The sequence below is a fragment of the Giraffa tippelskirchi genome, chromosome 3 (genome assembly GCF_054371585.1).
Source record: "Giraffa tippelskirchi isolate mGirTip1 chromosome 3, T2T-mGirTip1v1.2.pri, whole genome shotgun sequence".
Lineage (NCBI taxonomy): Eukaryota > Metazoa > Chordata > Mammalia > Artiodactyla > Giraffidae > Giraffa > Giraffa tippelskirchi.
Window position 1 is genome coordinate 44638356 of NC_137277.1, and position 27572 is coordinate 44665927.

The 27572-nt window shown below is 39.7% G+C and overlaps 1 protein-coding gene and 1 non-coding gene across 5 annotated transcripts; both read right to left on the reverse strand.

The window, feature by feature from the left end:
• Positions 1 to 482: 482 nt before the first annotated feature.
• UTP6 (UTP6 small subunit processome component) lies at positions 483 to 26882 on the reverse strand. 4 transcript variants are annotated; one of them, XM_081579713.1, is made up of 19 exons: positions 26729 to 26882; positions 25004 to 25088; positions 20397 to 20438; positions 20079 to 20171; positions 18898 to 18945; positions 18384 to 18447; positions 16927 to 17045; positions 16224 to 16301; positions 14927 to 15008; positions 14402 to 14483; positions 13212 to 13396; positions 10315 to 10394; positions 9715 to 9792; positions 7182 to 7361; positions 6232 to 6312; positions 5945 to 6054; positions 4899 to 4965; positions 2741 to 2813; positions 483 to 1637 (listed from the first exon to the last, which is right to left on the reverse strand). In XM_081579713.1, exons 1-19 carry the CDS (start codon positions 26818 to 26820, stop codon positions 1480 to 1482), a joined length of 1797 nt encoding a protein of 598 aa, XP_081435839.1. In that variant the 5' UTR covers positions 26821 to 26882; the 3' UTR covers positions 483 to 1479. The 4 variants fall into 4 exon arrangements, with proteins under 4 accessions (XP_081435839.1, XP_081435838.1, XP_081435841.1 ...); XM_081579712.1 differs by having other exon boundaries at positions 13212 to 13417; XM_081579715.1 differs by lacking the exon at positions 9715 to 9792.
• On the reverse strand, positions 16023 to 16145 carry LOC145544010 (small nucleolar RNA SNORA54). Its single transcript, XR_014081236.1, has one exon. It is a non-coding gene; the product is annotated as a small nucleolar RNA SNORA54 (small nucleolar RNA).
• Positions 26883 to 27572: the final 690 nt, after the last annotated feature.

The following is a 27572-nucleotide window of genomic DNA, read 5'->3' on the forward strand; positions in this document are numbered from 1 at the left end:
ACACAAAAAGCTGGGAGCAAATTATGTTAGAAAACACAAGCTAAAGATTACGATTCTTAGTACATAATAAACATACAAATTAGTAAAAAAAGAAAAAAAAGTTAAAGTAGTCAAACGTGAAAAGAGAACTAGGAAAAACACAGTAACACAGTCTAACACATTAACATATACTAACATCAAAGAAATGCACATTAAAACAAGGATATATCACTTTTCACCTATTAAAATGGCAAAAAATATATAAAATACCCATAATGCTTGAAAGTGTTTTCATACATTACAAATTGGCAATAATCAGTACTCTTTAAAATAATTATATCCTTTAATACAGTAATTCTGTCAGATGTCAGTCTTCCAAAGAAATAACCAGGGATGTGAACAAGATTTTTAAGAATATTCACCAACAGCACTTATAAGAAAAAATTAGAAATGGCACACAGTCCAACCACAAGGGATTAGCAAAATAAGTCATGACTCATCTATACAATGGAATGCTATGGATTTATTTAACGTTTTCAAGGCTATTTAGTAACATGGAAAACAACATAATATTAAGTGAAACACTGTAAGTAAAACTGTACTGAATGCTTCTCCCAGTGACATCATGTTACGTTGAAGGATATACAACTCAAACAACCGGTACCTCTGCTCCAAGAATGCCCATCTCTGCTCTAAGCCACCCTCCATCCTTGCCTCTGAAGCCCTTCTCTTTCTAAGCTACACCCTACCCCTGCCCTTCCTTATTACTGGGCCTCTCCAACGTAAAACTTCTCTCCATATCAGTCCCAGACACAAAAAAACACTTTTGTAATTTCTTAAATCTTCTTCAAGGACAACTTTCCCCCAATACCTAGCATCCTATTCTGCTGCTTCAACCAACTCAGGACATCAGCTCTGTTCCTTTAACCCCCACTTCCATCCCAAAAGCTTGTCTTCTTTCTTGCCCATGACAGGGACACAATGAATGAAGGAATAAATGATCTAACAGTATAAATCCAATTCTAACAAAGGAGATCATACCAGTGTGTTTAAGTCCAGATGACAAGATTACAAGATGCATTTATTTTCATCTCCACATTACTCTACTCCCTCCATATTTTTACAGTAAATGCATACCACATATACTTTTATAAGGAGAAAATAAACAGAACTGTATTTTCATCTCCATTTTAACTGAACCTGAGGTCTAGATTAGAGCTACTCAAGAGTGACCAGGTGTAGTAAGACAAGATCAGTTACGTCGTTTCCATGTATTCTGAAAAACATTTAGGACCTACATAGGTCTGGCCTCAACAACTGGCTTCTGGCCATTAAACAGCAGCTCTCTTTCCTGGAATTCAAGATTAACACATCAACAAAATTAAAGCAGGCCTCAAAATGAGACACCATCTCGGCAAACTGCAGATAACTACAATAAAACAAATCTGCCCTGAGGGCTTATAGCACTATTTCACAAAGGTGACTGTGCTCTTCCTCATTTCACGAACGGCCAACTTGATGCAAAGCATGTTTAGCCATAAACTGCTCTACCGCCTCTCCCTGCAACATTTTCATGGCTCGCCAATAGAGCTGTCCGCAGTTCTCAGGTCTACCAAGCGGGTGGTTCAATTCTTCTTTGATGTAATCCATCCAGAGATCTTTAAAGGGAATCCAAACATACAATGAGATAACTGACAAGGCTTTGTTAGGTCAACTTAATTATTTAATATCAATTCAATACAAGATTTCTAAGAAACAACTTTGTGCAGTTATTTTCGTAGAAAACTATGTGAAATGAAATAATACCTCTCTCAGCTTCTTACTTTAGAAGGGAGTGCTTCTAGGTAAAATAATACCTCTCTTCCTTCTTTCTTTAGAAGGGAACACCTACCCACTCCAGCATCCTGGCCTGGAGAATCCCACAGACTATTCCATGGGGTCAAAAAGAGTAGGACACAACTGAGCAACTTTCACTTTCAGCTTCTTTGGTATGATATATCAAAACCTTTTGTTTTTAAGTAGAAAACTTCACTTTAATCATGACAGTCTATGTATCTGGTAAACTCAAAAATGCTAAATATTTTAGAGGGAGGATTTTGCTGAGTCTCTTTCAACGTGAAACTGACCTCAATGAGTTTATTAGAACCTTGTCAACATGCTTAATAAAACTTGCTTAACATTAGTAACAATGCTGTTTTCATTCATTTCACCAGAAGGCACGGTAAAACCTTGTAAAACATAATGTATGATTTAAAATCTGAGTTTAACATCTGAGTGTAATTTTTTGAGTTCCTAAGTCAACAGACTTCACATGACATACTTATACCCAGAAGTATATTTTATAAGTCCTTTAAGTTAAGGCAATGTGGCAAGAGCCCATGACAACCTTTGTCAATTAGTATCACCACTCCTCTGACATAATACCCACTCCATTTTGTTCTGACCTATCTTAATCTTTTCCTTACAAATATCAGATTTTTTAAAAAGAACCAAACCAAGCAAATCTCCCTCTAATCCCGAGTTCTTAAGAGAAGACCCACGGGCTTCGTTCTGGACTTGTAAACTTGAAATTAGCAGTAAAATTACGTCTGCAACTATTTACATACAAAGTAAGGGAGGAGGCAGAGGAAGGATGCTAAGTTTTATTCTCAAGGAGGGCCATGACCCAAAAATAGTTAATAAATATGAATCTAAGCATAATGATAGGTTACAGACCACACATGCAAACAGGCTTGTGTGTCAATAACTGAAGTTTACTTACCAGAATCTACAGTTCCAAATTCTCTCAAAGCCCTCTCGTAATACTCTCTTAAGTTCTCCATCTTACAGGATTCCTAAAAATAATGAGACAATCTTGCCTCAAAAGTCTAATTTGTAATGTCACAAATTCATTCCACACATATTGTTACTACTGTCTATCAGGTATTTGAAGGGGAGGGAAGATGGGTTTAAATGAACACAGTCTGACTCTGAACTTATCCAGAGAAAAGTAAAATGCACTATGTGGCAGAGTGAAGTAAATGTCAAACAGTGACAAAAGCACTTTGCTCTGGTGGCTTGCAAAAAGCCTAATCACTTCTCATTTGAGGGAACAAGGGCAGCTCCACAGGAAAATACATATGAAACCCTGCAGGACTTAATAAATAAATGGGGAAGGTTCTATTCCCTATGGTGAGGGATTTCTTCCTTGAATTTATGGGCTCTAGCACATACTAGCCATACTCACCTTAAAAAATTGTTTATATCAAGGCACAGTATATAAATACTAGTTACATGAACTTTAGCAAGTTTTTTGAACCCTCTGACCTTCAAGTTTCCTCACCCATAAAATGAGGATAACAGTATCTCTTAGAGCAATTATAAGGATTCAATTAAAACACTGATGAATTAAGCAGAGTAGCCACTACCTTCTGACCAAGGATTGAACCTGAGCCACAGCGTTAAAAGCCCCGAGTCCCAACCACTAGACCAGGGAACTCGCTGCCAGTACTACCTTACAACCAACAAATGTTAATTCTTCACCTCTACTTTAAATATTTTCTCTTCATTTCATTTTCAAAGCAGATAAACATCTTCAGTTCAAAAATCTTTTTACGTAGTCAAATAACTATGTCCTCACTCCAATTTCTCTTTGCTGAGACTGTACTATCTTACAGAAAGCCAGTTTAGTTCGTGTCTTACACTGGTATGAAAAACAGAATCACACTTCAGGAAGGGCTCATAGTAGATGTGTAACTATGCAAAGTCCTTTCCATCTAAGTCTTCCATCTGGCCTTGTATATCCCCCTGAAACAGGTATTACAACCTCCTTTACAGGTGAGTATGTCAAAGGTTAAAATTAAGTGACTTGACCAAGGTACATGACCGCTGGGTTATTAACCCAAAGTCAGGCTATGAATTATTATGCTAGATTATCTCCTATACTACAAAAACAAATCACTTACCCACACAGGGGTCAAAATGTTGAAAAGAGTTCAACCTCATTATCAATTTTTCAAAATTCAAAGAAAAATAATAAACACAAATCAAAATAACAAAGAAGAGAAAACAAAATTGAACACATGGAGAAGATATGGAGAAAACAGGTATAATGATGTATGTATATATGCAGCAATTATCACCATAACTTTCAGAAAACTATCTGGCAGTATGTAAAGAACCATAAAAAAAGCCAGTATTCTCCAATCCTAGAAATTTATCTCAAGAAAATAATTCAAATGGGGGAAAAAAAATCTATACCAATAACATGCTTGCAGCATTGTTTTCAATACCAAAAATCTGCAAACATCCTTTACATAATGGGATGGTTAAGAAAACTTACAGGTTTAGAAAGACAACCATTCAAAATGATACCATATGAAAACACAGGAATATGTTTACAAAATAATGTTAAGGAAAAAAAGAAAAACTGTATGTATCATATCAGAAATAAAACAGTACAAAGCTGCATAGGTAAATAAAGGATTAAAAAAACAACAAAAATAAAAATAAATATGGTTGGTTGTGTTACTGGTGATGGGATTAGATACATTTGGACTTATATATATATATATATTTTTTAACTGACATTTTCCTGTGTTTTTCCTCATTCACAAGTTCAGTTAAAAACACCAGACACAATTATGAGTGCCTTCTCTCTACCTCACAGCCCAGAACGAGAGACAACCAGGGCACTGTGGAGGCAGGGGGTGGCTTCCTATAACGAGCTGATGTCTGAGTTGGCTAGTTTCCAGACAGGTTTCTTTTCTTCTTTGCTTGACTGCCATTCCTAAAATCACATCTATGGAAAAGGGGCTGGAAAAAGGGACCAGAAATTATACTGTATTATGATGAGAGCTTCTTAAACAACAAAATGCTGCCATAGATGAGTACGTGCTAATCCATTTTCCCAACGGGAAATGCACAGACAGGACACTTACTTGCTCCTTCTCAAACTGGATCATCTTCCTGAAAAAATCAACTGAAAGTGGACGGTTTTCCTGTAAACTAAAGAGGAAGGGGGGAACTGTTAACTTCCACAGAGACAGAAAGCCTCTTACAAACCGTGAATATAAATACTGTGCCAGGGCGCCAGCCACACGTGATAAGTTCTGGCTGTGATTCAGCGTGGGGACTGGACCTGACCACCAGTCACTCACCATTTCCAGTCTCCAATGCCTGAACTCTTCACCACCACCAAACACCTACCGAGTTTTCTTTCTGTTCTCTTCTTTCTCACTTTTAGGATTTAAAGCTCCCTCTCCTTCATCTCAAGGTCTTTTTGAGGGAAACCAATAAGCCCATTTGTAAGAATATATTCTGAGAAAATAATTTCCAACATGGACAAAGAATATTTGTGCAGTAGGGTTCATCAAACCAGTTACTGTGGCCAAATAAATTATGCCATATCCATAAGTTATTTTTAATAAATGTTAAAGAATTGTTACTGATAGGAAAAAGGCCAGTCTAAGGTTCATCAATAAAAGTGGTACACCGCATGTGATTATAGTATAATCTCAGGTATGTGAAAAATAAATTTAAAAGAAGAATTTTTTTTTAATATTTATTTGGCTGCACCAGGTCTTAGTTGCGTCATGTGGGATCTTTCATTGTGGCACATGGACTCTAGTTGTGGCACAAGGGCTCAGTAGTTGCGGTGGGCAGGCTTAGCTGCTCTGCATGTTTTTCCTCAACCAGGGATCAAACTCGTATTCCCTGCACTGCAAGGGACTACCAGAGAAGTCCCTTTAATTTTTATTGGGGTGAAAGACAAATTTTAAAAAGATTATTAAAGATGCTTTTTCTCTTGATGATGGGATTATAATGAATTATTTGCTACTTACCTCCTTTTTTCTTTTTAAAAAAATTTTTCACAGTGGGCATGAACCAAAAGGCTCTTGGATTTATTCCTCACATATAATCTGGGTACAAGGGGCTGAGTATTGGGGTGGAGAGACAAGTAACAGCTGCGCATGTCTGTAAGTACCTTTTAAACACATCTCTGGCCTTTTGGTAACCACCACTTCGATAAGCCCAAGCCAGGTACATTTCCTTCATAGGGACTGAGGTAGCTCCTGGGAGACCAAACACAGCTCTCTAAAATTTAAAAGAAAAAAGAAAGAAGCTACATAAGGAGACATCTAGGTATCAAGACAAATTTCCCAAAACCATCCCAGTGCACTGAATGAACAATGCTTTAGGAAAAAACCCTTTGAAAGCTAGCCAACTAGAATTATTTGCTCATTACCCACACATGAGACAGGGGGCCTGTACCTTATACATCATTTCAGCACCTTCTTGGTTTCCATAATTTTCACTCCACTGTGCCCAAGTAAGCCACACTGGAAGACAAATCTGCTCACAACAAAACAGTTAGAAAATGACAGCTTAGTGCCATGCTCTGAAAACTAGTCACTATAAAGACATGTTCCCCCTGAAATAGTATGTGAAATACAGAGTCATTCCCAGTCTGTCCTCACAGAACTCTTGGTGCCTGGCAGGAATGGTACGCCAAAACAGAGAGCCTTTGGACTCAGTCACCCAAAGTAACACTATTCTGTTAATTCTACTTCCCCTCTCCTGGGGACTACTGCCTAAAGTTATTATTATCAATGATCTATTAGTTAAGCACTTAACAGCCCACAATTACATCCAAGCTACCCAGGTCACTATATACAATCTGGAGTCTGCTGTGCAGGATCACAACACATGTATCACAACACATGCCTGGGCTTCACTCATGTACCAGCAGCTCACACAGATAAGCAACAAAACAATTATGATTTCTCCCCACTTTAACTCCTAGAATGTTTTTTTCCTACTGGTATAAAAGATTCACCACAAAGCTTTAAAGCTTATTCTCTTAAACTTAATTTTTTTTTCAATTTTAAAATAAACTTTAGAGTTTAGAAATATATGTGTTTAAAATGAGACTTAAGTTCAGCTTTGGAAGCACGTGAAAATAATATTCTATTAATATTTTTCACTTATCAGATATACAAATAGAAGTAGAAAAGCTTACATAATTCAGTCTATTTTCAAATAAAGACGTAGAAACATGCTAGTAAATGGAAGTTATTCTTCCACCCGTGATCCTTCAACCATCACCATGAATGCATTCTGAGGCTAGCTCTCCTCTGACAAGTCTACTCCAAATGCACTTTGGCTGCAGTCTTAAAAGGTTTCCCAAATAGAATGAAATGCAAAAGACCCAACTCACAGACCTGGGGTTTCAGGTACTCAGCGGCTTGCTCAAAAACCTTGGCCACCTCCTGGCTCTCTGACGAAATCAGGGCCTCCAGCTTCACCTGCCACATCTCCACTGATTTTCTGAACAATTTCACCCCAGCGTCTGCCACCTCCAGCGATTCCTTAAACAACTGTCGATGCAGCAACAACTGGCTCTGCAGAAGACAAAGGGTCATCCAAGAGTCACTGCTGAGATCTACATTATCTAATTGGAATTTCGCCTCCACTCCTGTTCCTATCCCCAAAGACTATTGAAAAAACAGGAAAGAGCCAAAAAGCAAAGGGCCTAAATAATTTAGATTGAAAGCTAAATTGTTAATACACAGTTCACTGCAACAAAACCCACACCCACCAAACAGAATATAAAAATCAGTAAAGATAAAACTAGTATCTGTGTGGTGGTAAAGAAACAAACTTATTCAATCAAACAAGAGCCTGGCACACTATAAACTGGTACAATTTCTCTGAAGAGTCATGAGAGTGTTCATGCATAAACTTGGGGAGTTTTACTTTAACAAGTATGACCCAAGAAATAATTGAACAGGAGGAAATCCTATCTGTTCAAAAATGCTTGTGTCCACAGTACTGTAACAGGGACAGAAAAATCTAAAACCAATCATTATAAAATTGTGTAGTAGTAAGTAAATGGCCGTATGTAATCCATTCATTCAACAAGCATGTTAACTGCAAACTGTGTATTATTATTATTATTGAATCTTCAATAATGAGGAGGTCAGGTGTGTTCCCTACCGCCCACAGCACGTCCAGTCTAGCGCCAGAGACAATGGGATATGTATGATCACAGAAAAAGAATCATATGCTATAGGAGTACAAAGCACTGTCTTTGGCAGTGATGAGAAAGGGCTCCCCAAATAGAAGCCCCATCTATGCCAAGACTTCAGGAAGATCAGGCATTATTCAGGTGAAAGCAGAGATCACCAGGAAAAGAGAAGACTCTCCCACCGACGTGGGCAAGAGGCTAAAGATAACAGAAACTTTGGATCCAGAAGGAAATCCAACCACAGAATGACTGGAGGGCTGGGATGTAAACTGGAGACACTGGAAATTCCTCAGGGGCCAAATTAAGGAGACTGGGCAGCTTTATCCAAAGGACAATGGGAAGCCACAGAATAACCTGATAATCAATTTTAAAAGATCATTCTGTGGAGAATCATTTGGAGAAAGGATGGGTACACAATCAGCCAAGCATTTGAAGTTACGAAGTAGTGCAGCGAAGGACTCCCATGAAAGGCAACGTCACCAAATCAGTGACAAGCAGGGAGGCCTGGAAGGGTTACTGCCAGAAATGTAAAGAGGAGAAGATGTCTGAAATGGCCAGAGCAGGCCTGCCCTGGTGGTCCAGTGGTTAAGACTCCATGCCCCCAATGCAGGGTATGCAGGGTCAATCCCTGGTTGGGCAAGTAAGATCCCACATGAAACACAGTGTCACCAAAACTTAAAAATAAATAAATATATAAAAATAAAAATGAAATGGTCAGAGTTATGACTGGCAAAAGAAATCAATGATGGAACTTAAACTACCAAGGTACTCCAAGACGCATCCAGCTGAACATACAGGGTGGGACTGTCTTGCCAGTATTCAACAACAGCTCAAACATGGCATCTGAACTCATCCAGATAGGGGATTTTTCACAGCTAAGATGCTATAATGGACAAAGGGCACCCCCATTGTGGTATAACACAATATACTACTAACATGTTGCTTATATAGATCCGTGTAAAAAGTACAGAAAAAATATTAACGCAAAAACAGCAGAATACAAAATAGCAAAACATTAATGGCAGTTATGTAAAAACTGCATACATTATATAAATAAAAAGAATTGTACAAATAAAAGGTACTCAATAAATACACAGATTTTTGTCCTTTCTTCCCCTACAAAAGTATTTAAATACATTAACATTCACAATCTCATGTAATGCTCCCAAGTTTTATGAGGTGGCAAAAACAAGGACCACTATCACTCTAAAATCAAGTCAACAATCTCAGAAGGGTTAAGTGGTTTGCCTATTACGTGGCAAAACCCAGTCTAGACCCGTGTATTCCCACACTACTATTAATAATAATCATCCCACTATTATTCTGGTCTCTATATAATCTTTACCCACTTCAGAACATAAGGATGGATTATTATGCCTCTTACTAAAATGTCAACTTTAGAACACTGGAACACATCTGTCTTTATTGTACCAACGGTTACTCTGAGCCAAGCGTAGGTTCAGGAAAACATGAACAAACAAAATACACCCAAGTAGGACTCTGAGTGTTTTCCACTATGTACTTAATAATAACGTTCCTCCCTCTACTGGTACAGATTTCATTTCTAGCCCACACCAAATACTGGCAACCAAATAATAAACTCTCTACATCTACCATGCCAATCTTCCAAATGTGCTTAGCTATAAAACCATATATATTAAAACACACGATACTAGCATGAACCAATCAGAATGAAGTACATGTAACTGGCATGAATGTGTCCTTACCAACTGCTTATACTTGAGTTCTGGTAAAAGTTTGAGCTCATGTGCCTTCCAGAATGCAAGCATGGTTCTTTCCAGCCTCTGAAATCAAAAAAATCTTTTCAGTTCATTACAAAGATCCTAGCAGGGGCCTTTGGCCTCTCTGACAGGAATAGAAGCAGTTTCACCTCTGAGAATGCAGAGAAGGGACTGAGGTGGTTTCACTACGATTACAGGATTCGGGCAGCTGCACCAAGCACAGCCCAGTAAGAGAGCGCCCCCTAACATGGTGGCCAGAACTAGAGCAAAGTAGCTGACTCAGACCTTTCAAGTCAGGAAAAAGTGCTTATGCATGAACTTCTTGGAAACTCCCAGACCCCAAGAAGCTGTGCCCATGTTCTTCTTTCAGAAAACACTTTCTGGAACTTACCTGGTGGTCCAGTGGTTAAGACTGTGCTTCCAATGCAGGAGGCATGGGTAAGATCCCGATTGGGGAACTAAGATCCCACGTGCCATGCAGCCCTTCACACCCCGCCAAAAAAAAAAAATACGTGTGTGTGTGTGTGTGTATGAAAAAAAGAAGACACTGTCTAGTCAGCCACTTTACCACTTAAAAGTCAATACCTTCTTTCTGAGGAGGCGACTGCTTGTCTTCTTAGTAAACCTCTCCATGCAGAAGTTCATGTAACACTTCCACATAGCCGCTGAAAAAGTCAAAGCTTATGTTAATCAGACCACCACCAATTCTTTTAGTCTAACAGTCCTCACATCTTCTCAGGAAAAATTCCTCTGAGCAAGAGTTTGAGGTGGAAAAAATAAATTATTCTGATTACAGTCTATCAAATATCTCAAAATTGAGGGCAAAACAACTGAGAAGTGACAGAAATATAAACATTAAAAGCCTTAAAAAAAAAAAAGCCTATCCACGTCAGGTACCCTCTACCTTTTTTTCCCCAATATTACAAAATTGTGAAGTAAACCTGTAACAGGAAATAATTAAGGAATGATGATTAAGCAATCTTCTAAAATATCATTTACTGAGTATAATTTGGGCTTCCCTGATAGCTCAGCTGGTAAAGAATCTGCCTGCAATGCAGGAGATCCTGGTTCAATTCCTGGGTCAGGAAGATCTGCTGGAGAAGGGATAGGCTACCCACTTCAGTATTCTTGGGCTTCCTTGGTGGCTCAGCTGGTCAAGAATCCACCTGCAATGCGGGAGACCTGGGTTCGATCCCTGGGTTGGGAACATCCCCTGGAGAAGGGAACAGCTACCCACTCCAGTATTCTGGCCTGGAGAATTCCATGCACTGTATAGTCCATGGGATCGCCAAAGCCTTTGACTGTGTGGATCACAATGAACTGTGGAAAATTCTTCAAGAAATGGGAATACCAGACCACCTGACCTGCCTCCTGAGAAATCTGTATGCAGGTCAAGAAGCAACAGTTAGAATTGGACATGGAACAATATGGTTCCAAATCGTGACAGGAGTACGTCAAGGCTGTATATGGTCACCCTGCTTATTTAACTTACATGCTAAGTGTATCATGCGAAATGTCTGGCTGGCTGAAGCACAAGTTGGACTCAAGATTGCCAGGAGAAACATCAATAACCTCAGATAAATAGAGTAAAACAACAGAATGGCAAAGACTAGAGATCTCTTCAAGAAAATTAGAGATACCAAGGGAACATTTCATCCAAAGATGGGCTCAATAAAGGACAGAAATGATATGGACCTAACAGAAGCAGAAGATATTAAGAACAGGTGGCAAGAATACTGAAGAACTATACAAAAAAGATCTTCATGACCCAGATGACCACGATGGTGGGATCACTCACCTAGAACTAGACATCCTGGAATGCAAAGTCAACTGGGCCTTAGGAAGCATCACTACGAATAAAGCTAGTGCAGGTGATGGAATTCCAGTTGAGCTATTTCAAATCCTAAAAAATGATGCTGTGAAAGTACTGCACTCATAATGCCAGCAAATTTGGAAAACTCAGCAGTGGCCACAGGACTGGAAAAGGTCAGTTTTCATCCTAATCCCAAAGGCAATGCCAAAGAATGCTCAACCTACCACACAATTGCACTCATCTCACATGCTAGCAAAGTAATGCTCAAAATTCTCCAAGCCAGGCTTCAGCAGTACATGAACCATGAACTTCCAGATGTTCAAGTTGGATTTAGAAACGGCACAGAAACCAGAGATCAAATTGCCAACACCTGTTGGATCATCAAAAAAGCACTATTTCTACTTTATTGACTACGCCAAAGCCTTTGACTGTGTGGATCACAACAAACTGCAGAAAATTCTTCAAGAGATGGGAATACCATACCACCTGATCTGCATCCTAAGATATCTGTATGCAGGTCAAGCAACAGTTAGAACTGGACATGGCACAACAGACTGGTTCCAAATTGGGAAAGGAGTACGTCAAGGCTGTATGTCACTCTGCTTAACTTATATGCAGCGTACATCATGAGAAATGCTGGACTGGATGAAGCACAAGCTGGAATCAAGATTGCCAGGAGAAATATCAATAACCTCAGGTATGCAGATGACACCACACTTATGGCAGAAAGTGAAGAAGAACTGAAGAGCCTTTTGATGAAAGTGAGAGAGAGTGAAAAAGCAGGCTTAAAACTCAACATTCAGAAAACTAAGATCATGGCATCTGGTCCCATCACTTCATGGGAAAAAGATGGAGAAACAAAACAGTGACAGACTATTTTCTGGGGCTCCAAAATCACTGTATATGGTGACTGCAACCATGATATTAAAAGATGCATGCTCCTTGGAAGAAAAGCTATGACCAACCTAGATAGGATATTAAGAAGCAGAGACATTACTTTGCCAACAAAGGTCCATCTAGTCAAAACTATGGTTTTTCCAGTAGTCATGTATGGATGTGAGAGTTAGACTATAAAGAAAACTGAGCACTGAAGTGATGCTTTTGAACTGTGGTGTTGGAGAAGACTCTTGAGAGTCCCTTGGACAGCTAGGAGATCCAACCAGTCCATTTTAAAGGAAATCAGTCCTGAATATTCAGTGGAAGGACTGACGCTGAAGCCGAAACTCCAATACTTTGGCTACCTGATGCGAAGAACTGACTCACTGGAAAAGACCCTGATAATGGGAAAGATTGAAGGTGGGAGGAGATAGGGATGACAGAGGATGAGGTGGTTGGATGGCATCACCGACTCGATGGACATGAGTTTGAGCAAGCTCCAGGAGTTGGTGATGGGACCAGGAAGCCTGACATGCTGCAGTCCATTGGGTCGCAAAGAGTCAGACATGACAGACCGACTGAACTGAAGTCTAACTTATTTCCCCAAATAAATGAACAAATGCCACAGCTCTTGGGTAAGGTCATAAAAGAGAAAGAAGTGGAAAGCCAGCCAGGCACACTGTAAGCTACCTCACAGACGTTCCAGAACTGATTCTGCTCCTGAGAATGAAGCTCCAGGTTCCCACTCAGGAACACCATCGCTTCTCAGCGTACAGGGCCTGGGAAAGCTCACCTGTGGGCAGAGTTTTTACTGCCTCCTCGTACACAGCACAGCACTTCTCCTCCCGGCGGCCCACCTCCTTCAGTTTGGCTTGTTTGGTTGTAGGCAGCTCTTCTCCCGGCTGTGATTTAATCACTAATTCTTGCCGGGCCACATAGTCCCAAGTGACGGGGTCTTCTGCATGCAGAGCCTTAAGGCTAAAAAATACTGCTATCAACCTAGGACATGTAACTGATTCAGACTATCAGAACAGAGAGAGTCCCAATGCTCTGAAAATGTACCAAGAACACTTCTTTATCAATTCCCTCATCACAAGAGTCATTTCCCAACAGGCTCTCCAGATGTCTTCACTCTCACTATGTAAATATCAATGGATGAGAATTATCCATCCATTAACAAGCATCCACACTTGTTAACTGCAGACTGTCTCATTCATAAATATTAACTTACAAATTAGCTGTCAAAGTCAAAGGCAGGTATGTGTGACAAGATGCCTGATTCTCGAGCCCAGGAGAACCTTCTCATAACCAGGCTCTGGGTTTTCTCTACTCAGAGTCTAATTCTCTACCAAAAACCTAAAGGTATCCACAGAGCAAACGGATCCAAGTTCTATCTTATCTCCTATGAAAGTAAGAATCCTCCTAAGGGTGAAGGACCCACAAGGTAGGCTGCAAATAATTCTTCAGCCATATAACCAGACATTAAAACAATAATGTATGATTACCTGTAGCACTGAACTATAAACATTCACTCGCTCTCATCTTAAGGACAAAAAACACGTCAGGAAGGCAGAAATATAGATTTTTACATAAGCTGTAGGATATATTTCTTACTGAACAAAGATAAACTATTTCCCAAGGAAATCCAGTAAGTGAGCCAAACAACTTCTCCAAAAATACATTTTTCAGGGACTACCCTGGCAGTCCAGTGGTTAAGACTCCATGCTCCAAATGCAGGAGGTCTGGGTTCAATCTCTGGTCAGGGAACTAGATCCCACATGCCACAACTGAGGCCTGGTACAGCAAATAAATAAATATTTTTTAAAAATACATTTGTTTATGTACTGTGATATAATAGTCCAAAAACAGCTTTCTCCCCAAGGATTCTGTATGGTATCTTCTTTCCCCTTCTCTAAATATCCAACTTAAATTGTTACCCCAAGATCAAAATAGACATATTCACCTTTCCACTACTTTACTTACTCATTGTAAATTTCTCTTTGCAGATCTTTGGCAAAGTCGAACAGCTGTGCAACTAAAAGCAGTGACACATGAAATTTTGCACCTAAAATTTTAAAAGCAGGGGAGTAGAGTAAGACTCTAAAGGAGCACTTTCTTGAAGTATTAGCGTTAGTTTTTTTTATAAAATGGGAAGAGAAAATGGGGAAGAAAAATCATAGTTCCACTATACAGAGTCTTTGTTAATATCTGAGTATTCATTAAGTACTTTTAACTTTTATTCAAAGTGTCTTAGGGCATAAAGGAACTTAACTAAATCATCTACTTCTTTTCAACTCCCCACATGATTTAGGTACTCAAAAACTTATCAAAACATGGTTATAATCCAAGGAGAAACCTGCATTTTCTTAAAGTAATAGGACACTATTTCCTACAATCATGAGTTTTACACATTCCAAAAGAAATTTTCAAAGCAGGCTAAAGGTCTTCCTCATTATAAATAGAATGTTTCATTTTCCCACCATAAATAAGTTTTCAAAAGATACCTACTTTTAATTACACTTATAGAATTCTTATAGATGATCCGTGCCAACTCGCCCTTAAGGATTTCTTCAGCATGCTCGAGATTCCCCTAAAGAGTGTGATGTTAAACAACTGAACAGATGGTGCTGGCAAGTAGAAAAAGCACTAGGGTGAAAATTAACAATCCTAGACTAACTGTGCCACATGATAGCACTCACGCATGACACAAATCACACCCTCTGGCAAATCACACTTCTCTATAGGCCAGTTTCCCTCAGTTGTCAAATACTGCAGCCTGAACAAGATCTTTGATCTTACAACTGTGTTCCCAGGCTCCTGCAGTGATGGCAAGATCACACGGCTTAAGCCCCTACTCTCCATCTAGCCCTAAATAGGTCAGGTTTTAGGTGCTTTGTTTACCCTTCTGTGTAAAATTTTAGCTAGTTAAGAAAGTTCAGAGCTGGAAACCACCCTAACAGATGATAGCGAAGTTCCTTTTTCAGCTCTAACATTCTCAAACTTATTTCTTTAAACTCCGTCAGGTAAAAAATTACATGAATAGGAAAAGAAAGAAGGCTAGGGATCACACATTTCACCACCTTCCTTGAGCCCCTTAGAGCCATTAACAAATCACTGAATGAGATCATGAAGAATAGTTTTTGCCCATTCCATCAGCAATGATTTCAAGGGCCACTCCAATGAGTCCAAATAGTTGTTTCAAAAGCACAAAATTCCATTTTATTACTAGGCCCATTTTAACTAAGTCAGTGCAGGACATTAAAAGTTTCCAAATACTAAGCTGGAATGAAAAATACATTCTGAGACTTCCTGGATGGTCCAATGGTTAAGAATCCGCATGCCAATGCAGAGGACATGGGTTTGATTCCTGGCCCAGCAAGATTCCACATGCCTTGGAGAACTAAGCCCATGTGCTCCAACTACTGAGCCCACATGCTACAATTACTAAAGCCTGCACACTCTAGGACCCACATACAACAACTAGAGTAGCTCCTGCTCACAACTCGAGAAAGCCCCCACGAAGCAACAAAGACCCGGTGCAGCCAACAATAAATAAATTAAAAAAAAAAAAAAAAAACACTCTCAAGATTTTCTTTTTATCTCACTTTGTCCCCAAGACCTTAAACCGAGAGCCTCCAGGCGATCAGTCACATGGTGCTGGAGCTGCTATGGCACCGGAATGGAACCCACCAGCCACAGGCAGACCAGCAGGTCACGAACAGTGCTCCCAAAGACTTTCTTTTACTCCTAAGCAGACTCAAAACACTCTATCTTATTAACAAGTGACAGTATATTAGGATCTTACCACATCCATGTTGGCTTTTTCAAACTCTTGCTTTTCCTTCCTCAATTTTTCAGCATGCATCAGCTCCATCCTAAAGTACTACACAAAAGGGAAATAACAAACTAATAATCTTTGGAGTTAATGTTTTAGTTAAAATATGTAAGATGACACTTCTTACTCATAAGTATCAGACCTGAGAAAGTTTGGAGACTGTTATATTTTATCTTGTTATGAAAGTAGCTGACATTGACAAGGTATGGTTTTTTGCTCTTTTGCTTTTGGCCAAGCCACGTTTTACAGAAAAAAGAGCAAAAGCAGCAGAAATGGAGAGGAGGGGAGGAAGAAGTGGGGGGGGAGGAAGAAATGGAGGGGAGGGGACAATGGGAGGAGAAGAATCAATGAAGGAATGCATATATCCATATGTACAAAAGTATAAAGATGAACCTTAAGCCTCAACTAAAGAAAGGTAAGGTTCAGCTCCCTATCACTCCCACCATAATGGGAAGGTAGGAGTCTCCATCTATCACTAAAGATCTGGAAGATGAACAAGGTAAACACCTACTACTGGCCAAGAAATACTCTTCCAGCCCCTTTTCCCCAGCAGCTCCTCTACTTATACCGAGCCTCCATAAGTCAAAGCCTTTTTAACTTAATGAAGCATACATGTCTTCTCCAGAGGACCAAATTGAGCCATTACTCTCATCTTATGTGCACACACACTCACTTCTTCATGAAGTTTTGGGCAACGTGGGTGAAAGCGCAGAGCCCGAAGAAATATCTGTCTTGCGGTTTCTGCAGACAAGCGGTCTTCCATTTCCCATTTGGCTGCCATAATCCACAAACCTGTACGTGGAAAATATCCAACTTCATTTCAATAAAGTAATCAAGTCAGGTATGAAAAGACCAATGCTCCCATTTTGATACCCAACATTTTTTTTTAATCTTGACAAGAAGGGGATGGAGATAGGGAGTTTCTAACAGTTATCTCTTTTCTCTGTATTGAAATGATTTTTCATTTAAAGGAAAAATGATTTAAATATTATTTCTTTCAAATAACTCATAACTTAAAATTTTTTCTACTGTACCTACTGTAAATGAAGCCTTTAGAAGAAAAAAACCTTTGCCCTTCTACATGAGAAATTAACCTTGAGTTGACATTCTAGCTCTCTCCTAGAAACTTCATAGAATCACCTATTACCAGAGAAGATTGCTTTCAGTAAAAATGGCCCATGGTTGGTAACTGTGTCTGGACTAGGAGAACAGTACAGAGCCACCGCTTTGGGCTTTCTTGAGCATGTGACTCTTGAAACTGAGCACAGTTCATATATACAACACCTGGAAGCTACATGCCTCCAGGGGTCTTCTCTCCTCTGCCCACTCATGTGCTCTCATGCCCTCCCATCTGAGACAAACCTCCAGGCTGCTGAGAGCACTACTGCCTTCCTGCTGGATCCTTCTGAATTAACTGGTGCCAAATGCACCCAATTCTGAGTCTTGTGTAGTGTAAACCTAATACTCAAGAACAGACACTGAAGCACCTCCACTATAAAATATTGGTGTTCACAAGAGAAGGTTTTCCTCTTGAGTACCTACCCTGTGCCAGCGCTACTGCTGCTGCTTAGTCACTAAGTCACATCCAACTCGCTGTAATCCCATGGACTGTAACCTGCCAGGCTCCTCTGCCCATGGAATTTTCCAGGCAAGAATACTGGAGTGGGCTGCCACTTCCTTCTCCAGGGGATCTTCCCAACCCAGGGATCAAACCTAAACTGTCTGCTCAGCAGGTGGATTCTCTACCACTGAGCCGTCCAGGAATAACCCTTGTAAAAATCTGTATTCATATTTTCCCCTTTAAGTTTCTGAAATCCTCAGATTTGAGTGCCTACAAACAGAATACCCCTCAAAGCACTGAAGAGTTCCACCATCAGTTAAAAACTGCAGTTCTTCTTGCCCACAGATACAATACCTAGGATAGCTACAATACCTAGGATAGCTACTAGTATACAGCAGGCAGTGATGAACCAAGAGGCAACTAATTCAGGAATAAAAACTGCTGAGGCCAAGACCCTATGCTCAGGTCCTAAAAACAATTCTTTCAGGTTTATAAAGCAAAATAAATTCCAAAATGGCTTGAGTCCACAAAAAAAGGTAGATAAAGAACTAACAAGGATATCACCATACCTGGCTTGTTTGAATGAAAGGCCAACAAGGAAGAAAATATCTTGCTAAGTTGAACGTTGGCAGCCTATAAAAAAAAAGAAAAATTCTACTTCCTGCACAGCAAAGGCATTGTTATGAACCTCTAAGTGATCTGTACTGTACTGTAATCCCCTGTAAAATCCAATGAGGTGAAATCTGTTATTGCTAGGATAAACAAAGATTCACTCAGAGCTTTCTTCTACCTAAACAACTACACATAAACATTTTATATTATCTAAAAAATGTTCTCAACTTTAATGAACAAATACACATAAAGGTCATTTTCCTTTCAAGTGATACAGAAGCCATCCATATAGTCATTCAGACACACAAATGTTACACTGAAGTTCCACATTCTTGAGTTCTCTTCTTGGTTGTTAACCCTCCCTACATCTTCAGAGAAAACATAAGAGTTCAGCAGTCAACTATGAGGTTTAACATGCAGGCTAACCAAAAGAAGGAAAAAGGGAGTAAGACAGGGCTCCCCAATACTCACCCACTTCCTACAAAAGACTATGAAAGACAGCCAAAGTCGAACATCATCCTGCAAGAAAAGCAATGTAGTAAGCTGTCTGAATTTGAAATTTTATATACACCTACGCATTCATTAATTTTGTCTGCAACAGAGGAAGATTTCGGAAATTCCAATGTGTTATATACCACATCACTCAGCCTATTAGGCTGTCTCTCACCCAGGCTTTAGATCTCTTAACTATGATAACTGTCTCCCCTTCACCCCCATCTCCCATGCTCTAGGACAAAATTAGCCATCGATCCAATTTGTTTGATGTACTTTTGTGGGATCTGCCTGGCACTCCAGTGGTTAAGACTCCATGCTTGCAATGCAAGGGACACAGGTTTAATCACTGGCTGGGGAACTAAGATTCCCACATGCCATGCATTGCAGCCAAGAAAATATTTTTTTAAAAATGCACTTCTGAAATGGTCTCTATCAGGGGTCGCAAACTAAAATTTGTCATTCCCAAGAATCCAGAGTACTTCCCGGATAATATATCCTGGTCCCAGAACCAAACTTGAAGAAAAACCAAGTTACTGAGCTGCTGTCCCCTCTCAAGATCAAACCAGTCCATCCTAAATGAAATCAACCCTGAATATTCACTGGAAGGACTGATGCTGAAGCTGAAACTCCAATACTTTGGCCACCTGATGAGAAGAGGCTACCTCACTGGAAAAGACCCTGATGCTGGCAAAGACTGAGGGCAGGAGGAGAAGGGGGCGACAGGATGAGATGGTTCGATGGCATCATCGACTCAATGGACAAACTCTGGGAGATAGTGAAGGACAGGGAAGCCTGGCGTGGGGTTGCAAAGTCAGACACTACTTAGCGACTAAACAACAATAACTCTCACCTTTTCTTCCACCTCAAGTCTTCAGGGTATTTTATTTAGAGACTTAACCAAACACATCCCAGATAATTTTATGATCCTTAAATATGTATGAAATCCACTGTTTTCAGTATCATCATCAAAGAATAACTCTAATGCAATCAATTTTCTTAATGGTTGATACATGGTTTCAAGTAATGATACTATCACTAGAATAAGCATGGAGATACCCATGATAAGAATCCACAACCGCACTTTGAGAATCCAAGTCATAATACATACAATACATATCTTCACATATCTTACAGTTAAGGACACACTGAACACTTACTTTCCACTTAATTGATGCACGTCGGAAGACACTCTGTATCCGACGTATTATAGGATCCTCAATCTCATCCTTCTTAAATGTATATCCAACGCGCTGAAAAAGGACATTAAAACAAAAAGCCTCAGCTTAATCCCACTTATCCAAACCAGCATTCCCACTTGATCTTTAAACAGTACTGACAGAGAAAGCAAACAGTTAAAAATATCATTATGAGCACACCACCACACAATTATCAGTGCCAATTGCTTCCCAAACCGAAGTTCTAGAGTCATACTAATTAATACCGTATTTTTTCCAACTTTCAGAAAATCTACTTACAGTTCTTCTTTTGTGGATCAGCTCCAAAAGATGAATTTCATACTGTGATAGAAAAACATACATAAAAAAGAAAAGAAATATTATAACCTTTTATTTAGAGGCAATGCACTTGGCTAAAATTACAAAGTAAATAGTAATCAAGAGCAGAAAACAGAAGATAACTTTCTATCAAGAAACCCAATTTACAGTAAGTATCTAGCATTCCCTGAAAATGCACCTTACATCTGCAAAACTCACAATTACATACATTACCATACAAATATCTTAGATAAAATAAGGCATATTACTAAAACTGTAAGACTTATGATTCACTATTATCAATCCAACCTAGTCTACAACAGTGTGTGCCAACTTGCAGTAAATTAACCAATTATTTTAGCCAACGTACAAGCAAATACAGCAGATAAACAGGGTTCTACTAGTTGAAACAGGGTCCCTAATTGGCTCTCCCTACCCTCACCTCTAAAGGACCACTGAGAATGTCTAAGACTCTCCAAAAACCACTACTGTATAATTCCTCTCTAAGCTTGAAAACTACCAGAGGGAGTGAAAAAAAAAATACTAGAAAGAGAAAGCACAGAACCTTACAAGATCTCATGCTTCATTTTAAAACTAACAAAATATTTCAAACATACAGAACACCCATGCAGCTACTACACAGTTACATCAAAGCCTACATTTTACTGTGTATTTGCTTCAAGATATTTTTAGAAATAAAACATTTCGAATAAAGGCAAAGCCCCGTATGAACCATGTCTGATTCCACTCTTCTTCCCTAGAGGAAATGACTATCTTGACTCAGTTGTTTATCATTCACAAGCATGACTTCAAACTTTATTGTAATACTGTCTTGAATGCTTTTAAACTTTATACAAATGGTATCATACTGAACCCATCACTCCATTATTTTATTCAACATTATGACTTTAGATATATCCTTGTCGTCACATGGAATTCAAGTCTATTCATTTTAATTGCTGTATAATATTTCATTATAGGAATGTGTAATTTACCTATCCTTTCTCCTGTGACAGTATTTGTTTCCAATTTTTCTATTACAAAAAGTTGAAATTAATATTCTTGAACAGATCTTCTTGTAGATACATCCAGGAACTTTACTACTAACATGTAAGCTCCTAAAGGCAATGATTTCTGTCTGCTTAATTTATTTTGTATCCCCACTGGACTGGATAGTGCCATGTACATAACAGGCCCTCAATATACACTGTATGAACAAATGAAACCACTGGGTCACAGAATACATGCATCTCCAACTTCATGAGATAGTGCCAAATTGCTCTTCAAAGTGGTGGGACAAACTGTATACTAATAATATCAGTCTTTACTGCTACTGCTACTGCTAAGTCGCTTCAGTCGTGTCCGACTCTGTGCGACCCCATAGACGGCAGCCCACCAGGCTCCGCCATCCCTGGGATTCTCCAGGCAAGAATACTGGAGTGGGTTGCCATTTCCTTCTCCAGTGATTGAAAGGGAAAAGTGAAAGTGAAGTCGCTCAGTCGTGTCCGACTCTTAGCGACCCCATGGACTGCAGCCTACCAGGCTCCTCTGTCCATGGGATTTTCCAGGCAAGAGTACTGGAGTGGGATGCCATTGCCTTCTCCGATCAGTCTTTAAGATGTCTGTAAATATGATGCTATAAAACAGTAGTGCATCCTGGTTTTAACCGATATTTACCTGATTACTAAAAAGGCGAACATCTTTTCATAAGTTTACCAATGACTGATGTTTCTCCTTTGTGAACTGCACGTTCCTAGCTCCCCCGTTTTCGTTTTCTTTCCACTTGTCATTTCTTCTTGATTTTTAGTTCTTTTCTTATTCTAGATTCTCACTATATGTCCTGCAAATATTTTTATCTCATTTTGTGGCTTGTCTTTTTACATTATTTATCTTGTCCTTTTTGCACAGAAATTTTTACCTTTAACATAATCAAATTGATCTTCTCTTTCATGGTTTGCGCTCACAACTCACTCATAAAAAAAGAATTAAATAAGGCCATTTGCAGCAACATGGACAGACCTAGAGACTATTATACTAAGTAAAATAAGTCAGAAAGACAAATACCGTATGATATCACTTATATGTGGACTCTAAAATATGACACAAATGAAGTCATTAACAAAACAGACTCAGAGACTTAAAAAACAAACTTAGTTTACCAAAGGGGAAATGGAATGGGGGAGGGATAAATTAGAAATCTGGGATTAACATATACACACTACTATATATAAAATACATAAGCAACAAGGTCCTACTATATATAGCACAGGGAACTATAATCAATATCATGTGATAACCCACAATGGAAAAGAATACGAAAAAGATATGTGTATATATACACACACATATATGCACGAATAGCTGAATCACTTTGCTATCCACCAGAAATGAACACAGCATAGTAAATCAACTACACTTCAATTTAAATAAGAAACCTTTCCCGAGAAAGAGAAATATCATACATCCCTTATATGTGGAATCTGAAAAAAAAAAAAAAAACACACACATGAACGTACTCACCAAACACAAAGAGACTCAGAACACAGACTCATGGATGCCAGAGGGAAGGAACAGTTAAGAACTTTGGGAAGGTCATGTACACACTGCTACATTTAAAATGGATAACCAACAAAAACCTATTGTACAGCACATGGAACTCTGCTCAATGTTACGTGCCTGCCTGGGGGAGAATGAATACACATATACATGTATATGTATGGCTGAGTCCCTTCCCTTTTCACCTGAAATTATCACAACACTGTTAATCAGCTATACCACAATACAAAATGTTCTTGGGTGTTTAAAAGAAATAATAAAAACAAAATTTTAAAAAACAGAAATAAACTCTTCCCAACCTGAAGTCATTCGTTATTTTTAGAAGATTTAAAGTTTTCCCAGCACATTTAGCTATTCAACAGGAAGGGATTTAATTTCTGTTGAATTTCTGTCGAATCCAGCCCAGCATTTCGCATGATGTACTCTGCATATAAGTTAAATAAGCAGGATGATACTACACAACCTTGATGTACTCCTTTCCCAATCTGGAACCAGTCCATTGTTCCATGTCCAGTTTTAACTGTTGCTTCTTGACCTGCATACAGGCTTCTCAAGAGGCAGGTAAGGCAGGTAAGGTGGTCTGGTATTCCCATCTCTTTCAGAATTTTCCAATATGTTGTGATCCACACAAAGGCTGTAGCATAGTCAATGAAGCAGAGGTAGATGTTTTTCTGAAATTCCCTTGCTTTTTCGATGTTCCAGCAGATGTTGGCAATTTGATCTCTGGTTCCTCTGCCTTTTCTAAATCCAGACTGAACATCTGTAAGTTCTTGGTTCATGTACCGCTGAAGCCTAGCTTGAAGGATTTTGAGCATTACTTTGCTAGCATGTGAGATGAGTGCAACTGTGCATTAGTTTGAACATTCTTTGGCATTGCCTTTCTTTGGGATGAAAATGAAAACTGACCTTTTCCAGTCCTGTGGCCACTGCTGAGTTTTCCAAATTTGCTGGCATATTGAGTGCAAACCTTTAACAGCACCATCTTTTAGGATTTGAAATAGCTCAGCTGGAATTCCATCACCTCCACTAGCTTTGTTTGTAGTGATGCTTCCTAAGGCCCACTTGACTTCACACTATAGGATGTCTCGTTCTAGGTAAGTGATCACACCATTGTGGTCATCTGGGTCATGAAAATCTTTTTTTGTATAGTTCTTCTGTGTATTCTTGCCACCTCTTCTTAATATCTTCTGCTTCTGTGAGGTCCATACCATTTCTGTCCTTTATCATGCCCATCTTTGTGTGAAATGTTCCCTTGGTATCTCTGTTTTTCTTGAAGAGATCTCTCGTTTTTTCCATTCTATTGTTTTCCTCAACCTCTTTGCACTGATCACTTAGGAAGGCTTTCTTATCTCTCCTTGCTATTCTATTAAGCCTTAGCACCTTTCAAATACAAGATTGTTAGCCAGGTATCATTCTTAGTCATGTTTATCATTCATTCACTAGGGTTTTTTTTAATCTAAGCTTTAGACCCTTTATTCTGATAATGTTTATTAGTCTTAAAGTGTAATACTTACAACATCTTGTTATTGGGTTCTTTCTGAATCCTGAATTTGTCCTCCAACAGATTATCCTCGCCAAACTGAAAACTGATCTAGCATATATATTTTATCTTCACTCAATTCTTCCATTCATTCACAGGACTGAAGAATTTTGTAGCAAACCTAACCTCTTTCTAAATCAACAGACTACGAGCACCTAATATTAACTTTATAACCACCTGCTAGCATCAAACTCACACTCCTTTATTTTTCCCCACAAGACATAATCAATCAAATCTCTTGCTAAAATCCTGACACACTGTTTTTTTTGAGTCTCTGATGTACTAACCCTACAGAATTAAAAAAAAAGTTATTTTCCAAGGACCAAAGCCTTAGCAGAGCAACACTATTCCCAAATCACCTCTATTCCTGCTCAAAAACTGCCTTTCTACTCACCATCAGTTCCAGAAGTTCAAAGGAAACTGACATCAAGCTAACTATTCTATAACTGATTTTAAATTTGTGAGGGGATTCAGAAGTAATAAAATTACTCACCTGAACATATCTGATAAAGCTGTCCTTTGAAAGACTTCTTCGCTGTATTCTGTATTCTAGTTCTGAAGCCTTCCTAATGATTGCCCTGAGGAGAGAGCCACTTAAAATGTAACACTTGACATACGCAGAAATTAAATAAAAGATTTTGGAATTTTAAAAGTCAATTTTCAATATATTTAAAACATATATTTGCCAAAACATATAATTCCCAAATAATTATGCTTCATTAAGCAAGTATTCTCTTATACAATCACTTCTGTATTCTTTATTATTATTATTAAGGCATAGTTGATTTACAATATTTATTAGTTTCAGGACTTATGTGGTCTCAAGAGCATGAAGATGTACTTTAAGACTTGCATGAAAATCACCTCAATTGACTGCCTGGATCATCAGCAAAGATTTCTTTCCCTCCAAATTCAGGTCATTTCAGTTTAAATAATAAACAAATTTCTTTCCTAAAATCCTCTTATTTCTGAATTCTCAATAAGCAGATTAAAAAAACACCTGGACTGTCTCTACTAATATTACTACAAAGGGCTTATGGAGGAAGACTCGCTGTATTTAACTAAGAAATGAACATGGGTATATTAGAACTTAAGGCAAGATGTGCAAGACCAAAAATCGCCTCTATTTAACGGTACAACAACATTACTGAACAGTTATTAAAGAATTAACACTATGTTGTGTATCATTAACAAATGTTAAAGTCGCAGTACTACATTTGCAGTCACTGTAAAATGAAAAAAGTCACAGAAAGCTATTAAAAACTATTAAACTGAATTTTAACAAACTGCTGCTGCTGCTAAGTCGCTTCAGTCGTGTCCGACTCTTTGCGACCCTATAGACGGCAGCCCACCAGGCTCCGCCGTCCAAAAATATGCTGGTCGTGGTTCGCTAAGTCCTAGGGTAAAACACGAAACTGCATTAAATGATCCCCAAAGTCAAGTCTTAGAAAAAATTATCACTCGTGGGCTCCCACGGTCCAGTGGTAAAGAGACGCCAAGAGAGCGGGTTCAATCCCTGGGTCGGGAATATCCCTTGAAGTAGGAAATGGCGACCCACTCCAGTACTCTTGCCTGTAAAACTCTATGGACTGAGGAACCTAGCGGACTACAGTCAGTTCTGCTGCTGCTGCTAAGTCGCCTCAGTCGTGTCCGACTCGGTGCGACCCCATAGACGGCAGCCCACCAGGCTCCGCCGTCCCCGGAACTCTCCAGGCAAAGAGTACTGGAGTGGGGAGCCATTGCCTTCTCCAGTTCATGGGGTCGGTCGCAAAGTGAGACGCGACGGAGCATGCACACATACCCCTAGGGGCCCACAGCACTCTGTTGGCATCTTTAAGCAGTACACTCGGCTACAATCAACTTACAGCACACTGTACCGTGAAAAAAATGTTTCCCTTGCTTGCCTCTCCCTCCGCCCCCCGCTACTGTGCCAGGGCTGCTGCTAGCTGTTGACCGGTAGGGGTCCTGGTTTTATCACCTTTATAGACTCAAAACTCGGCTCCGTGAAGAAACTACTGTTTGCGGGGTAAAAGGACGGAACCCTTGGCAATGAATGAAAAATTAATTCCAGCTAACATTAAAATCCGTAAACGGCCTTCCGCCATATTAGGAAAAACAAAAAACAACCCACCTGCCGCCTATATCCGCCCCCGCCACACAAACGCCACTGCCTCCCCTCTGCCCGCCCCAGCTCTTTCTCTTTCCTCCGCTCTCTCACCTAATCTCGTCATAACTGAAGAGTCCAGTGCGCTCCAGCTGCTGTAATTCGGGAAGTCGATCCTCTACACGTTCTTGAGTTATTTCCGCCATGAGAGCCGAACTCCACAACGTAGCCGAGTTCCTCTCACCGACGACACGCAAAGGAAATGGCCACCCTCTAAACCCGAGAACCGGCCAAAACGTTCGCACGTGCTGACGTAACGAGCGCCCTAAGTCCCGCCTTTTCCGCTTCCGCCGCCTCCACCATTGGACAGGACTTCCCGGCTCTTCCGGCCGCTGTCTCCTCCTGGTGGCTGACTGTGGGGTTGCAGCGAGTACCTCCTCAACTCTAGTACTCAAGGTCTGGAGTTGAGGCGCGGAGCTAGGATGGGGGCGGCGCTAAATTTGCGCACGGATAGACCTGGGCTGGGACCGGGAAAAGCACCTCGCGGTCTGGAGGGTTTACCTGAAAGGGGCCTGAAATGCATTTTCTGCAAGATCCTGTCTCCTTTTATTCTGCTTTCCAACACTAAGAACCAAAATACAAACACCCCAAGGGGGAAGGATAGAAAATATCGTAAAACTGTAGTAAGCATTTCAAAGAGGAGTTATGAAAATTGTAGGGGGCGCTAAAAATGGTTCAGGCTGTCCCAAACACTATGCCTTTCATTCGACGAAATTTGGTAAACTAGTGTGATAACTGGAGAAGGCAATGGCACCCCACTCCAGTACTCTTGCCTGGAAAATCCCATGGACAGAGGAGCCTGGTAGGCTGCGGTCCATGGGGTCGCTAAGAGTCGGACACGACTAAAGTGACTTAGCAGCAGCAGCAGTGTGATAACACTGGTTTTTCATGTGCCAAT